Source organism: Artibeus jamaicensis, unplaced genomic scaffold (assembly GCF_021234435.1).
Source record: "Artibeus jamaicensis isolate MK-2021 breed Jamaican fruit bat unplaced genomic scaffold, CSHL_Jam_final contig_64, whole genome shotgun sequence".
Taxonomy (NCBI): Eukaryota; Metazoa; Chordata; class Mammalia; order Chiroptera; family Phyllostomidae; genus Artibeus; species Artibeus jamaicensis.
In genome coordinates this window covers 16351427-16368131 of record NW_026521911.1, presented here as the reverse complement: position 1 = coordinate 16368131, position 16705 = coordinate 16351427, and the positions used below count along the sequence as shown (strand labels likewise).

The 16705-nt window shown below is 36.7% G+C and overlaps 1 protein-coding gene across 3 annotated transcripts in view; it reads right to left on the bottom strand.

Moving 5' to 3' along the window:
* The window catches only part of NAALAD2 (N-acetylated alpha-linked acidic dipeptidase 2), a 58213-nt gene that overhangs the window by 16002 nt on the left and 25506 nt on the right, over nucleotides 1-16705 (bottom strand). For all 3 annotated transcript variants that reach the window (XM_037162011.2, XM_037162012.2, XM_037162010.2), the window contains 8 exons: nucleotides 16447-16633; nucleotides 10298-10391; nucleotides 9150-9248; nucleotides 7664-7749; nucleotides 7270-7389; nucleotides 7084-7166; nucleotides 1001-1064; nucleotides 243-310 (listed from right to left, as the gene is read on the bottom strand). In XM_037162011.2, the coding sequence (XP_037017906.2) occupies nucleotides 243-310; nucleotides 1001-1064; nucleotides 7084-7166; nucleotides 7270-7389; nucleotides 7664-7749; nucleotides 9150-9248; nucleotides 10298-10391; nucleotides 16447-16633 (801 nt within the window). The remainder of the gene's footprint in view (nucleotides 1-242; nucleotides 311-1000; nucleotides 1065-7083; nucleotides 7167-7269; nucleotides 7390-7663; nucleotides 7750-9149; nucleotides 9249-10297; nucleotides 10392-16446; nucleotides 16634-16705) is intronic.

Below are 16705 nucleotides of genomic sequence, written 5' to 3'. Positions count from 1 at the left end.
ATCAAGATGCCCCTTCCAGATGAAATTATATACTCTATACATTACAACGATGTGTACAATAAGAACTATTATTAGAACAGAGAGACTAGCAATATTATCTCAATTGTAATGTCATATAAATCGTGTATTAGTGATTTTTGTTCTGACTTGTCACCAGTTCAAAAATAAGTAGCACTAATTAAGAACAATGACTGTTTACTTATCCATTCATTAGAAAACATAAGACAAACCTACTTATATACCTCTTTTGTCAGTTTATACACCAATTGGTAAAGAAGGGGTGTACAGTCAACTCTGAGAGTATAATTGCCTGAAAAATAAATAAAAACATGTATTTTCATACTTTCAAATGAAATTCCAATCTATATTTAATTCTAACTTTATTTTCTAATTATAAATAATATATAATAGACTTAAACCAAAGGCATCACTCCCAGGAAATGAAAACAGGGTAGAAATAGTTCTTCAGAAGCAAGAGAGGCTGCAGAGCACACACTGCACAGAAGGGACAGGTGGACTTTGGCTGCTGAGGCAGCAGCCCCCACAGTAATCGTACAGGTCATTCCCAACACAGTGTCTCTGAGGGGGAGTCTGGCAAAGAAAATACTAAGGCTGCACCTTTCATTCCTTATTCATTCTGTTAATGGTATATAGCAAGACAACAGACTAGAGCATGTCAGTGGTTAGTGAGTATGCACTGACATTTATCTAGACATAATCACAATACACCGAAAGCCGAGGACAAAAATATCACATGTCAGGTTCAACAGAAAGCCTCTAGTTTGTGCTTACTTAAAATCTGTTCCAATACAGAAAGTAATTCTCTATGAAAAATTCTGTAAAGTCTTTCTTTGGAAATATTTTAAACAAATTCTTTTAATCCATCCATAAGAAGAATGTGGTTAATACTGGAGTTTTAAATAGGAATCCAAGATAGGCAAATGGTAAATACTCCTTAAAAAATAGGACCAATAGTAGTTTAGCTATGAATCAAATTTACCTTCTATTGATGAATCTGAGTTGATGTAAGCAACGCTTCTCTCCTGAAGCGTTTTTGCATTCTCCTATATTTGAAGCAAAGTTGTTACTTAATTCATAGTATTTGTGATTGTGAAAATAAAAACAAAAGAAGCCAGTTAATTTAGTATAAAAGTGGCCTGCAACTACTTTATGAATCAAATACCTATGTCTTCAACTGTAATTTTTGGAAAATGCTGCTAACTGATTGGCTGACAACATTAGTGGAATGAAATAAAAAAGAAAAAAATATTATGATGCTGTACTTTGTTTACAACAAGAGTAGGGAGCCTCAGAGAAAAAATATTTCCAAAGTGTAGTTCCTTGATTCCCTGAACCAACATATGAAGGGGCAAGGCTCCCAGACTCTGAGTCCCACCCCAGATCTACTGAATAGGAATTGCTGAAAGGCAAGGATTCTGGACAAGGTGGAGGTGTAGGCAAATACACTTTGCTTCCTTGCACAACCAAAAGAATACCAACCAATTTAAAAACAAAAACAATCAGAACTGCCAGAAAATTGAATCAGAAGTCCTGATTTTTCAGGAAGTCCAACAACCAAGAAGTTAAAGAGAAACTTTCATCCACACTGGTAGAAGGTAGAAATAGGCAGCTGAGGAGGAGAAGATACACAGTAAGGTGGCTGTTGGCAGACCAGGCAGACATTTGAGTGTAGAAAAACAGGAAGAAAAAACTAGGGACTGAGACAGGCCACACAACCCAGGGTTCCAGGGGAGGAAAATAAAGCCTCAAAACCTCTAACTGCAAGAGAGAAATTGCCATTCTCATTATAGAATCCACTGGAGGGGGCCATGAGGTCCCAGAACATACATAAGCCCATCTACCCAGGAATCAGCATCAGAGGGGTGCAATTTGCTTGTGGGTAACAGGGGAAGTGACTGAGGGCTATTGAGAGCCGAGCAAGTGAGCATTGTTCTCTCTCTGCCCCTTCCCCACATACAGTGCCACAAACAGTAAAGTGGGTTGCCCCGCCCTGGCAAATACCAAAGGTTCCACCCCTTACAACATAACAGGTATGCCAAAACAAAGAAAGATGGCCTAAATGAAGAACAGATCAAAACTTCAGAAAAAGAACTAAGCAATAAGGAGATGGACAATCTACCAGATGCAGAGCTCAAAACACTGGTATCACAGAAATGACTGAGTACAGTCAAAAAATAAAGGAGGAACTGAAGGCTATACAAAGTGAAAAAAAGATAATATAAAGGAAACCAACAGTGAAAAGAAGGAAACAGACTCAAATCAAAGGTTTAGAAAGAACAAAATGAGATAAACACTGAACTATAACAAAATGAGGAAACAAGAATTCAGAAAAAAATGTGGAGAGGCTTAGGAACCTCTGGGACAACTTTAAATATTCCATCACCGGACTCATAGAGGTGACAGAAGAAGAAGAGGAAGAGCAAGAAATCAAAAACTTATTTGAAAAAAATAATGAAAGAAAATTTTCCCAATCTGGCAACAGAAATAGACATACAAGTCCAGGAAGTTCAGAGTCCCAAAGAAGTTGGACCTGAAAAGGAACACACCAAGACAGAGCATAATTACATTACCCAAGCTTAGAAATAAGGAGAGAATCTTAAAAGCAGCAAGAGAAAAGGAGATTGTAGCCTACAAAGGAGTTCGCATCAGACTGTCAGCTGATTTATCAAAAGAAACCTTACAGGCAAGAAGGGGCTGGAAAGAAGTTTTCAAAGTCATTAAAGGCAAGGACCTACATATAAGATTACTGTATCCAGCAAAGCTATAATTTAGAATGGAAGTGCAGATAAAGTGCTTCCCAGATAAGGTCAAGTTAAAGAAGTTCATCGTCACCAAGCCTTTATTATATGAAATGTTAAAAGGACTTATTTAGAAAAAAGAAAAAGATAAAAACTATGAACATTAAAATGACAACGAACTCACAACTATCAACAATTGAATGTAAAAAACAAAAACAAATACAAATACAAACTAAGCAAACAACTAGAACAGGAACAGAATCACAGAAATGGAGATCACATGGAGGGTTTTCAGTGGGGAAGGAAGAGGGAGAATAGAGGAAAAGGTAAAGGAAATAAGAAGCATAACTTGTAGGTACAAAATAGACAGGGGAAGGTTAAGAATAGTATAGGAAATGGAGAAGCCAAAGAACTTACATGTACGACCCATGCACATGAACTAAAGTGTGGGGGATCCTGGAGGCAAGGGCGTACAGGGTGGAAGGGGATAAAATGGAGAAAAAATTGGGAAAACTGTAATAGCATAATCAATTAAGTATACTTTTAAAATAAGAAAAATAGCTGTGGCTATTGTAGGTCAGTGGATTGAGCACCTGCCTGCGAATCAAAGGGTTGCTGGTTCCATTCCCAGTCAGGGCGCATGCCTGGATTGCAGGCCAGGTCCCCAGTAGGGGCACACTAGAGGCAACTACACATTAATGTTTCTCTCTCTGCCTCCCTTCTCCTCTCTAAAAAAATAAATATAATCTTAAAAAAATAATAAAAAGAAAAAGAATAATAAAAAGTATAAAATAGTAAAAAAAAAAAAAAGAATTGTTGAAAGGCCTGGAAATTTTTAATTTCTAAAATGTGTCCCTGGAAATCCATGCAGGCATTGAAGTTTTGAGATCCACTGATACTGGATATCCAAATAACTGTAGCATTTTAAAAGTGAAAAATATAGAACAAGAAAAAAGAAAAAAAATTAAAACACAAATGTGAAAAATAGAAAATTTCATTTTTTAATTAGAAGATATGATGAAAAACAAAAAATGAGAGGACAGTAAAAATAGAAAGAAGGAAAGACATTAGGACAAATACAAGACTGACTGACTCCTTTATACTCACACACGGTATAAGGTAGAAAAGGGTTAATGTTACACGCAGATGGAAATACGCCAAGAGCACCCTTTAACTCTGTCTTTCTAGTTTACTGCCTTACTAAGAGCATGTTATAAGGTCCTTTGCCCATTTTTAAATTGGATTATCTTCCTGGTGTGGGGTTGTGTGAGTTCTTTATATAATTTGGAGATCAAACTCTTGTCCAAGGTATCATTGGCAAATACATTTTCCCATATGGATATTTCCCTTTTGATTTTTATGACATTTTCTTTAGCCATGCAGAAGCTTTTTAATTTGATGAAATTGTATTTGTTTATTCTTTCCTTTGTGTCCCTTGCTCTAGGGGACACACCTGTAAAAATACTGCTGCATAGAATATCTGAAATTTTTCTGCCTATTTTCTCCTCTAGGACTTTTATGGTGTTGCAACGTATATTTAAGTCTTTTATTCATCTTGAATTTATTTTTGTGTATGGCGTAAGTTGGTGGTCAAGTTTTATTTTTTTACTTGTAGCTGTCCAGATCACCCAACACTATTTGTTGAAGAGGCTACTTTTACTCCATTTTATGCTCCTGCCCCCTTTGTTGAATATTATTTGCCTATACAGACATGAGTTTATTTCTGAGCCCTCTATTCTGTTCCATTGATCTATACCTCTGTTCAAAAGAACCTATGCACTCCAATGTTCATAGCAGCACAATTTACAATAGCCAAGTGCTGGAAGCAACCTAAATGCCCATGAGTAAACGAGTGGATCAAAAAACTGTGGTACGTTTACACGATGAAATTCTACACAGCAAAAAGAAAAAAGGAGCTCCTACCCTTTGCGACAGCATGGATGGAACTAGAGAGCATCTTGCTAAGTGAAATAAGCCAGCTGGTAAAAGACAAATATCATATGATCTCACCTGTAAGTGGAACCTAATCAACAAAACAAACAAGCAAGCAAAATAGAATCAGAGACGTGGAAATACAGAACAGACTGACAGTGACCAGAGGGGAGAAGGGAAAGGGATAATGGGAGAAAAAAGGGGAAGAGTTGTCAAGGAACATGTATAAAGGACCCATGGACAAGGGGGAGAGGAGGATTGAATGTAGGAGGTGGGGTTGGAGAGGGCAGGGGGACAGTAATAGGGAGAAAATGAGGACAACTGTAATTAAACAACAATAATAAAGAACATGTTACAATAAAAAAAATACATTAAAACTGAGAGGTTATGCCACAAATGAGGACCGCCACTTCTCTGCTCTTGCCCACACAGGCCAGATGGTAATTGCCTCTGTTATAGAAAAATATTAAGTCAGGGCTTCCATTGTAAAAGATTTACATTATAAATAAGGAAGATTCCTTAAATATTTAATGGGAGTATGCTGTCAAATATGATAAAAAATCTGATAGAAAACTAGAAAGTCATGAAATTGTCTTTTAACCCACATGTATTTAATGCAAAGCATATTATTTTATATCTTAGATTTTTAATCTTTATTTTAAGCTGCTAAAATTATAGAAACAGAGACATGAATTCATATATACTTGTATTCACATTAAATTACATTATTTCTAAAAGTAAATGAACTCAATGAATGAGATTTCATTCGTCTGGTCTACTTCCAAAATGCATGTTTATAATACCAATGTGACAACAGAACTTTGCAATATAAATGGAATGAAAAGGATAAGTGATTGCACTGGCCAGAGTGGCTCAACTGGTTGGGTATCATCCAGCAAACCAAAAGGTTGATGGTTCAATTCCTCATCAGGGCACCTGCCTGGGCTGAGGGTTTGGTCCCCGGTCAGGGCATGTACAGAAGGCAACCTGTCCACGTTTCTCTTTCACATTGGTGTTTCTCTCCGCCTTCTGCCCTCCCTTCCCCACTGTCTAAAATTAAAAATAAAAAATAAAAAAAAAGAAGATAAGTGATTGACAGGCAACTACATGTGTGATTTTACTTACCCCCATACTGGTTTGATTCCTATTGTTTTAAAGTAAAATAAGAGAAAATGATTCAGATGGAAAGCATTATAAGAACCACAGCCAATGTCAAGAAATGTGTGACATGTTTGAAACTCCTTTATAAAGACTGGACTTACGAAAACAATATGGACTTACAGAGGATGGTGGTGGGAGAGTAAGTGCTTATATAGTACACCTCCCTTTATAAGAATTATGAGCTTACCTTGTACATTTAAGAATTTAAGGGTTACTCGACAGAGGGGCTAAGAGAAAAAGATGAAAGAAGGTGGCCTGGGAGAGACACTTAAGGATAAAGCATTAAGAGGTAGTCACAAATGAAAGTCAGTCATATCTGAAGAAAAAAATCTCAGAAATTCTAAAGGCAAACAGCTAAAGTAAGTCTGTTTACAAAATTCTCATATACTCAATAATCAGGCACTTTTGTGAATTGTGAAATACAGGCTCTGGCAGAAATAACGCCACTGAGTATGGCTGGCAGGGTACGTGTATGTCTTGCACGAGGTGGACAGCAATTTGAACATGAGGCCTAAAATGGCATATAGGGCCTGGCTGGTGTAGCTCAGTGGATTGAGCACAGGCTGCAAACCAAAGGGTTGCTGATTTGATTCCCAGTCAGGGCACAGGCCTGGGTTGCAGGCCAGGTCCCCAGTAGGGGACTTGTGAGAGGCAACCAACCATTGATGTTTCCCCCTCTCTCTTTCTCCTTTCCTTCCCCTCTCTCTAAAAATAAATAAATAAAATAAAGTAATAAAAAATGTTATATGGTGTGCATGAATACATATTGTCATGTTACAGAATTACATGCTTATGATTTTGTAAAAAAATTTATGTAATAAAAAGGGGTATCATTTTTGCCAGACCCTGTATACGTATGGTTGCAATTTTATGTGAAATTCACAAATGTGAAATTATAATGAAAGACATTTTAATAGAACATCTTATGTTTTCTTAGATAGAAGAATTCCAAGGAAACTAAGACCTTGAAAATGAACTCCAGGGATCTGTGAGTTTTCAGATAAGTCAATTCACTTGTCAGAAACAGTCTTGGCTATTTTCTGAATGTATAGATTTTAAGAAGTTATTCTGTCTTCCCAAACTAATGTGAAAGTAAAAGCAAACTCAAGTTCTTAAATTCTTGAGTCTTCATTAAAACCATATTAGGTAATGGAATATATTTGTGAACATCCTGAGATATACATATTTGTTCCCAGTTGACTAAGAAAATAATTTTCTTTGTCTTACTTACCTCAGCCCATTCTGTGGAACCCAGAAGTCCAAATTCTTCTGCATCCCAGCTAGCAAAAATGATAGTTCTTCTAGGTCTCCAGCCTGTAATCATTGTTAACATGCATAGTTAGGTACACCTGCCTAAAAATAAAAGAAAATTAGTGAGTCAGTTTTTGTTATTACCCACCAAAGAAACATGATTTACCTTGGCTCATCAGTTTCCCAAAACTCTGAGCAATTTCTTGTAAAACAGCGGTCCCAGTGGTTGGGTCAATGCCTCCAAACACCCAGGAGTCCCGATGGCCCCCCAGGATAACATACCGGTCTGGAAGAGAAGGCGTTCAAAAGAGCTACAACTTGGAGCACACTGGAAATATTGTAACTTAGGTTTTCTTCAAGTAAAACTTCCTCTTGCTCGAGTTCCCTCCATAGGGGGAAAAAAATCAACACTATAAGGTAAAGTTTTCTTTCAGAGTAGTGCTTTTCTGTTTCAAATTTAGTTGTTTTATGTCACCATAAAAAATCAACTGTTGAGTACAATTATCTTATTCTTTCAATGTTTGTAAAAACAAAAGTGTTTTAAATATTCTATGACTCACCAGGTTCCACAGATCCTCGGATAGTTCCAATTACATTATAAATCCTTGTAATTTTATTGGTGTTATAAACATGCATTTTAACTTTCCTAGAATTTACAAGGGAAGAAATTACTTCATATACAGATTATGTCTAACAGCTTTCTTTCAGCATTTAATTATGAAAAATCTCAAGAGCACAAAAAACTCTAACATAGGTTAATGAATTCTTATGTATATACCACCTAAATTATTGTTAATATTGTTGGAATATTTGCAAGTTGCAGACATCATGATATTTTACTTCTAAGCACTTAAGCATGTAGTTGAAGTGAAAAAATTTAAAATTGTTAATATTTTAGCTGGGAGAATGAGGGGAAAGGTACAGAGAATAAGAAGCATAATCGGTAGGTACAAAATAGACAGGGGAAGGTTAAGAATAGTATAGGAAACAGAGAAGCTGAAGAACTTACATGTATGACCCATGGACATGAACTAAGGGGTGCGGGGGAAGGCTGGAGGGAGGGAAGGTACAGGGTGGAGAAGGATAAAAAGGATAAAAAAAGCGAGACAACAGTAATAGCATAATCAATAAAATACACTTAACAAAAAAAATAAAAAGTTTTATTTCTCTGATTTATCAGTGTTATATTGTCTTTTCTCTCCACCTTTCAGGCAAATCATGCTACATTGTTTCACAACTCTGTTCAAGCTGATCTCTCTAGCTGGCATTTCCTGCTTGCCCTCATCCAGTGGAAAATTTACCCTTTCTGTAAAATTAAGCTCAATAAACAAGCAGGCTGTTATCACTCCTCCTCTACAACAGTGCTCTAATGCGTTAATAACAATTAAGTGTATTGAGCCCTGCAATAGTTACATGCTTGCTCATGTGACTCACTTAACCCACCCACACAGTCAAATGTTTAGTAAAGGCATCCTGTCTCTCTTTCACTCCTTTCCCTTACCTTAGCCTAGTGATTCACACGCATTCTGAAAGTGTTATGAAAACAGTTCTAAAACTTTAACTGAAACGTGTTAAAATACTGAATCTATAAATTCAAAGTCTCAATTTTTGAGACTTTATGAATTAAATGTTGTAATATCACTACTGGAAGAAATTGCATATGTTATTCTAAAAATACTTCAGTGATATAAAATGATCACTTACTCGTTATTAAAAATGGGAAAACAGCCCTGGTTGGTGAGGCTCAGTAGATTGAGCACCGGCCTACGAACCAAAGGGTCACTGGTTTAATTCCTAGTCAGGTCACATGCCTGGGTTGCCAGCCAGGTCCCCAGTAGAGGTACTTGAGAGACAACCACACACTGATGTCTCTCTCCCTCTCTTTCTCCCTCCCTTCCCTTCTCTAAAAATAAACAAATAAAGTCTTCTAAAAAATAAAATAAAAATGGGAAAACGAAGATAAGTGAAATCTACCTGGTAGAACAGTTACCCTGACATTTTTCCATTAAACATATCAAACTTCTGCAGGCTGTTAAAGGTAGTTACCTGAAGGAGCCTTGCCCTGTGAAGCCAGGCCCAATGTTGTAATCCACAGCAAGACTTCCCTTCCAGCTGTCATCTGGTGAAGCTGTGCCTCCCAGATGGCTGAAAATGACACAAAAAAAAAAAAAAAAAAGGCAGAACATCACAATTTCTTAGAAATATTCACCAAGTGTGATGGTGAGATATTTCATTCATACATTTAACAAACACTTACTGAGCATTTACTAAGTACTGTCAAAATCCACTTCCCTTAGGGAGCTTGCTTTCTAACCAGAGAGCCGTAACAGATACACAAGCAAACTATTCAATGTGTTAGTGATGAGAGTTAAGGAGAAAAAAAATAGTGAGGAGAAAAGGAAAGCTTCAGCCCCCTGACTTTTGACTTTATTTATTTATGTAGGCATGCATTAGGTCCAATAAATCCTGCAAGTATGAAACCCATGACTGTGCTAAGGAGAAACTAACTTCTACTAAAGCTACACATTACACAGTAGGCATTCCTAAAGCAGTTATTAAGCTGCAATGATACAGACATTTTTAAAAATATATAAATTAGATTTGAAAGGGATTTCCAATTACAGAATGCATATAATAGCAAACATTAATTGAATGTTTACCACATTTAAAAACATTACATGCATGATCTTGTCTACTTCTTATAAATCCTATTGGGAACAAACTATTTCTGTCCTCATTTTACAGATAAAGAAGCTGAATCATAGAAAGATTGTGTGAATAGCCCAAGTCCACACATCTAATGAGTGGTGGGCTTTATCATATTTTTAAAATGCAGGTCAAGTACAAAATTAAAATAATAAAATAAAGAAAATTAAATAAAACAGGTCAAGCACAAATACCAAATGAATATCTAAGGAAATACAATTACTTGAAAAAGTCTCAAATAAACATTTTTATCTTCGGACATAGTTTCACTTTTGAGACTTTCATTTGTAGCAAAAAGAGTAATGTTTTCTTAGGGTTTAAACTGACCGTGCATCTATAGGGGGATAAAGGTATGCTTTGTTTTTCTTACTTCAGGAGCTAGTTTGACCCAAGACTTTTAACATAATTAGGTTACATTGGTTCTAGAAAAAACAATGAACACATTGGTGCAAAATATCTTAATCTCATATCCAACAAGAACACAATACCGTAATAATACTTCTGCATCATTATAGCCGATGGGGTGCACAGGGATCTGGGGCATTCCCACTCCTTCTTTAACATCAGGTCGAAAGGTGTATTCTGCAGAAATCAATTGCATAAAGTGAAAACAATTAAACGCTGGAACCAGGGGTAGAGAAAAAAGATTTTTTTACAATTCTTACAGATTTGTAATACATTTGACATTATATTCAAAGTTAATGAATAAAATGTCAAAATACAAGTTCCCCCCAAATTAATGATTGTTTTACTAATATGGTCTATTTAATTCAACAGTAAGATATTAAATCATTTACATTCTAATTTAAAATCAATTATAGGTACTGTAGATTCCCAAACTTTCTTTTTTAAGATTTTAATTTATTTATCTTTAAAGGGGAAGGGAAGGAGAGAAGGAGAGAAATATCAATGTATGGTTGCCTCTCATGTGTCCCCTGCTGGGAACTGGTCCGCAACCCAGGCATGTGCCCTGACTGATACTTTGGTTTGCAAGCCTGAACTCAATCCACTGAGCTAAGCCAGCCAGGGCCCAAACTTGCTTTGACATTCACATAATTCTCTTAAATTTTTCTAGAACATTTCATTTTGCCTTGGCTGGATTACTCAGTTGGTTAGAGGGTCATCCCAATATGTCAAGATTGTTGGTTTGATCCCTGGTCAGGACACATACAAGAATTAACAAGTGAATGCATAAATAAGAAAAATAACAAATTGATGTCTCTCCCTCTCTCTCTCAAGTCAATGCATTAAATTTTTTTTAAATAATACTTTAATTTCTCAAGGATATCTTGAATCATTAGAGACGTCTCAGTTTACCAGCTGTCTGGAAAATATGTCTCATATCCCCAAGCTAGAAATAACTGTAAAAAAGTTAAAGGGAATTAAAGAGATCTTAGAAAAAAGTAATAAAGATTTTATTCAAACACAATATGCTCACTAAAGAAAGGTGGAAAAATATTGCCAGGCTTAAAAACCTCCTTAGGACTTTGACTTTCAACCAAAATAGAATCATAGCACTGAAACACCTATTTTAGAAAAAAGGAAGGTTTCAAACAAATGGCTGCAGATTTTACCTTAAGAAGCTAGAAAACAAAGATAAATGAAGAAAAGTAAGAGAGAGGACATAAAAAAGACCAGGGAACAAACGTAAGACATAGGAAACAGAAAAAGGATAGAAATTATCAGTAAAACTAAAAAATGGTCCTTCAGAAGATCAATAAATCTCTAGCAACACAGATCAGGGAACAAAGAAAATAAAGAATATATATCATTAATATCAAGAATAAAGAGAATATCACTCCAGTACCTGCAAACAAAAAAATAACAAGAGAATATTATTAACAAATCTATGCCCATAAATTCAGTAACTTAGATAAAATGGAAAAACTCTTTGAAAGACACAAACTATCAAAGCTCACTCAAGAATAAAGAGCTAACCTGAACAGCCATATATCTCTTAATGAAATTGAATATGTAGTTAAAAGCATTCCCACAAATAAACCTTAATGACTGGATGGATCTGGTGGGGAATTCTACCAAACATTCATAGACAAAATCAAACCCATTCTTAAAAACTCTTGCATAGCCTTGGCTGGTGTGGGTCAGTGGATTGAGCACTTGGACTGCAAAACCAAAGGGTCACTGGTTCGATTTCCCAGCGGGGAAGATGCTCCAATTGCAGGCCTGGCCCCCAGTTGGTGACATGCAACAGGCAACCAATAGATGCATCTCTCACACATTGATGTTGCTCTTGCTCTCTTTCTCCCTCCCTCCCTGCCTCTCTAGAAATAAGTAAAATTTTTTAAAAAACCACAAAAATCTCTTGCATAAAAAAATAAAGATGAGGGACCGTCACCAACTCATCCCATGAGGTCAGCATCATGGATACCAACATGACAGATATTAGCCCTGAGTGTGCTCAGTGGACTGAGCACCAACCTGCGAACTGCTGACCTGCAAACTAAAGGGTCCCCAGTTGGATTCCCAGTCAGGACACATGCCTGGGTCACAGACAAGGTCCTAAGTTGGGGGTGCGTGACAGGCAACCACACACTGAGGTTTCTCTCCCTCTCTTTCTCCCTCCCTTCCTCCCTTTCTTCCCCTCCTTCTAAAAATAAATAAACTCTTAAAAAAAACCAAAATGACAGATATTACAAGAAAACAAATCTATAAGCTGATATCCCTAAAGACTAATATTTTACCAAATTTTAGCACAAATTCAACAATATACTAATGATATATAAAAGGATAATATATTGTGACCAAGTAGAGTTTACCCCAGGATAAAAAGGTTGGTTCAAAAATCAATCAGTGTAACTTAACAAAAGTATATAACAACTTTATTTCAATAGATGCAGTAAAAAGTATTTGACAAAAATCCAATATATATTTCTAGATACATGTGTTAAGACAAAAGCTCATCTCATTACCATTGAAGTGAACTTCCTCAATCTGACAAAAAAGAATCTATAAAAAACATACACATAATATCATATTTAACAGAGAAAGACTTCTCTTTGGGGCAGCAACAAGGCAAGAATATCTACTCTAACAAAAATATATACTCTAACAATGTTTCAACAAATTTTGGGAAGTACTAGCCAGTGCAAAAGGCAATAAAAAATAAATAAAAGGCAACCAGATTGGGGGAAAAATGTTTTCATTTGCAGGTGACACAATTTTCTATGTACAAAATCCTAGAAGATGGAATCCTCTGATGCAATCTACAAAATCCTAGAAGTACTAATTAGTGAGTTTAACAAGTTTGCAGGATAGAATATCAATATATTTCTTCTAGAAATACAATAATATTTCTATTTACTAGCAATATAGTTGGAAACAAATTTAAAATGTTAATTTAAGAGGATGGAGGAACTGAGCAAAAAGGAAAAAGGACTCATGGACATGGACAAAGTGTGGTGATTGCTGGGGGCAGGGGAGTATACAGGGACTAAATGGTAATGAAAAAAAAACTATACAAATTAAAAAATAGATTAAAAAAAGAAAATGTAATTTAAGAGAGCATAAAATATTAAATGATTATAGATAAATCTGAAAATAGGTATACATGATCTGTACAGTGAAACTATAAATATGCTGAGAGAAATCAAAAACTGAAAAAGAATTGCAACTTGGAGAGCCCAAATTTCTATTAGAATATAGTGTCAAAAAGATTTACCATACTAAGTGTTGGTAAGGATGTAGCAATTGGAACACTCATACACTGCTCCTGGAATGTGAAATGGTACAACCATTTTAGAAAACCATTTTAAAATTTCTTAAAAAAATTAAACATACCTGGGTCATATTACCCAGCCACTCCATTTCTATGTACTTACTAAAGAGAAATGAAAGCCTGCATACAAAGAGATTTGTATACAACTCCTCAGGCAGCTTTATGTATAATAGCCCCCAAACTGAAAACAATCCACATTTTCATCAAGTAAATGAATAAAAAAATTAGTATATCTATTCCATGGAATACTGCCCAGCAAAAATGGAATGTATAGACACATATCAATATGGATAGACCTCAAAATAACGCTGCCGACAGGAAGCAGATCCCTGTGGTTTTCCATGGATTAGCAGGGAGGGAACAGGAAGGGGTCAGAGGGAGCCATTACAAAGAGATGAGAGGAAACTTTTGAGTCATGAATAAGTTCATTATCTTGACTGTAGAGATAGTTACATAGTTGTCAAAATTTTCACACTTTAGATATTAAATAGCACACACACAAAAACTCACTGGTATTTTTAAAAGAAAAAATATGATCTAGAGAAGGATAAAATCACTAGGCATTTAGAAACCTTATGTTCTACCTTCTGATCAAAATGGAGGTGTAGAGGGACAATGGAGGTGTAGGAGGTGTAGGAATGAAGCTTTGCCTCATTACACAACCAGAAGAAGGAACACAAGTCATTGAAAACAGAAAAACACCCAGAACTGCCATAAAACTACCCAAAACTGTATGGAAGTCCAAGAGCCATGGATTTAAAGAAGTTATATTCGTCCAGATGGGTAGGAGGATGGCGACAGGGGTGGCAATAGACAGGTGGCAAGGTGGTGGTGGCCAGTGGAAACAGTAGCCCTGCATTCACATGTGTTGGATAAATCTCAGGGAGACACCTTGGGAGCCAGCAAGCCCAGCCCTAGGCCAGGCCACGCAGCCCAGGTCTCCAGCACCAGGAAAAAGAATGCCCTATAACTTCTGGTTGGAAACCCAGTGAGGGGGACGGAGGGGGAGGAAGAAACTGCCAGTTTCTCAAGAGAGCCTGGAACATGTGCAAACCCACCCACTCTGGGAACCACAACTAGGGCAGCAGCTGGAGGGACAGCAGTCTCACATGGGAAGTGGATGAAGTGACTTGAAATGGGGTGAGGGCCAGACAAGTCCCCAGAAGTCAGCCAGCAGTGGCACTGTCCCTTCTTGTACCCCTCCTCCACATACACAGAGCCATGATTACCCCACTCTGACAAATACCCAAGGCTTCACCCCATATGACTTAACAGGTATACTAAAAGGTAATCAAAGTGGCTCTACCTAGCACACAGACACAGGGAGGCTGACAAAATCAGGAGACAAAGAAATATGGCCTAATGAAGGAAAAGAACAGAATGCCAGAAAAAGAACTAAGCAACTCGGAAACAGCCAACCTATCAAATGCAGAATTCAAAACACTGGTGGTCAGAATGCTCAAAGACCTCATTGAATACAGCAAAAGCATAAGGGAAGAAGTGAAGGCTCTACTATGGGAAATAAAGAAAAATCCACAGGAAAGCAACAGTGAAGGGAAGGAAGACAGGACTCAAATCAAAGATTTGGAACATAAGGAAGAAATAAACATTCAATCAGAACAAAATGAAGAAATGAGAATTCAAAAACATGGGGAGAGTTTAAGAAGACACTGGGACAACTCCATAAATGCCAACATCCAAATCATATGGATGCCAGAAGAAGAGGGTGAGCAAGAAATTGAAAACTTACTTGCAAAAATAATGAAGGAAATGTCCCTAATTTGGCAATAGACAAGTCCAGGAAGCAAGTCCAGGAAGCACAGAGAATCCCAAACAAGTTGGATCCAAACAGGTTCACACCAAGTCACATCATAATTAAAATGCCAAAAGTTAAAGATAAAGAGAGAATCTTAAAAGCTGCAAGAGAAAAAAAGCTATTTACCTACAAGGGAGTTCCCATCAGACTGTCAGCTGATTTCTCAAAAGAAAACTTGAAGGCAAGAAGAGACTGGCAAGAAGTATTCAAACAGATGAAAAGCAAGGACTTACAACCAAGATTACTCTATCCAGCAAAGTTATCATTTAGAATTGAAGGAGAGCTAAAGTGCTTCCTAGACAAGGTAAAGCTAAAAGAGTTCATCATCACCAAGCCCTTATTATACGAAATGTTAACAAGACATATTTAGAAAAAAGAAGATCAAAACTACGAACATTAAAATGGCAACAAACCCACAACTATCAACAACTGAATCTAAAAAACAAAAACAAATACAAATATAAACTAAGCAAACAACTAGAGCAGGAATAAAATTATATATATGGAGATCATTTGGAGGGTTATCAGCCAGGAGGGGGAAGGGAGAGAACAGGGGAAAAGATACAAGGATTTAGAAATGTAATCTGGTAGGTACAAGATAGACAGAAGGGATGTTATGAACAGAAGGAAATGGAGAAGCCAACTTACCTGCACAATCCATAGACAACTAAATCGGGGATCACAGGAGGGAAGGGGGGAACTGGGGAAATGGGGAAAAATTGAGACAACTGTAATACTATAATCAATGAAATATACTAAAAAAAGAGAAATTTTATATTCTAGTTTGGTAAGGACAATATTACTTTGGATATGAGGATCTTGTTTCTGAATCTCCTCTCTACTAAAGGTAGAAAGAAAATAGAGATCATTCAACTGACTTTTCCTTCTCCATGTCTACACCTAATGAAAAGCCGAAACTAATACAAGGGAAATGTCTTTGAATTCCTAGCAACAGCAATCCCAAATATTATCTTTGCACAGAATTTTAATGTTGTTCTGTGGATGCTTGCTTACTTTTATGCCTTTTATGCAGGCAAGTACTATTTTTGAAAAAAAAAAAAAAGGGTAGACCGTGACAGCATTACCTTTAGCTGGATAGCCTGGAGTGAGGGGGTCGCCAGCACCATTCAAATTTAACACGTTCCCTCTCTGGGCTGCATGTCCTGGAAGGTTCCATCCTTTGGGATATGGCTGCACCCCAGGGGCAGAGTAGTCAGCTGGATCTGAGTACAGAATGATTCCTATGGCTCCCACTGACATGGCATTTTTAACCTGCAGGGGCAGTATGCAATCAATGATGTAGAAATGGCAAATGATTGACTTATTCACCTAAGAGAAAAATCA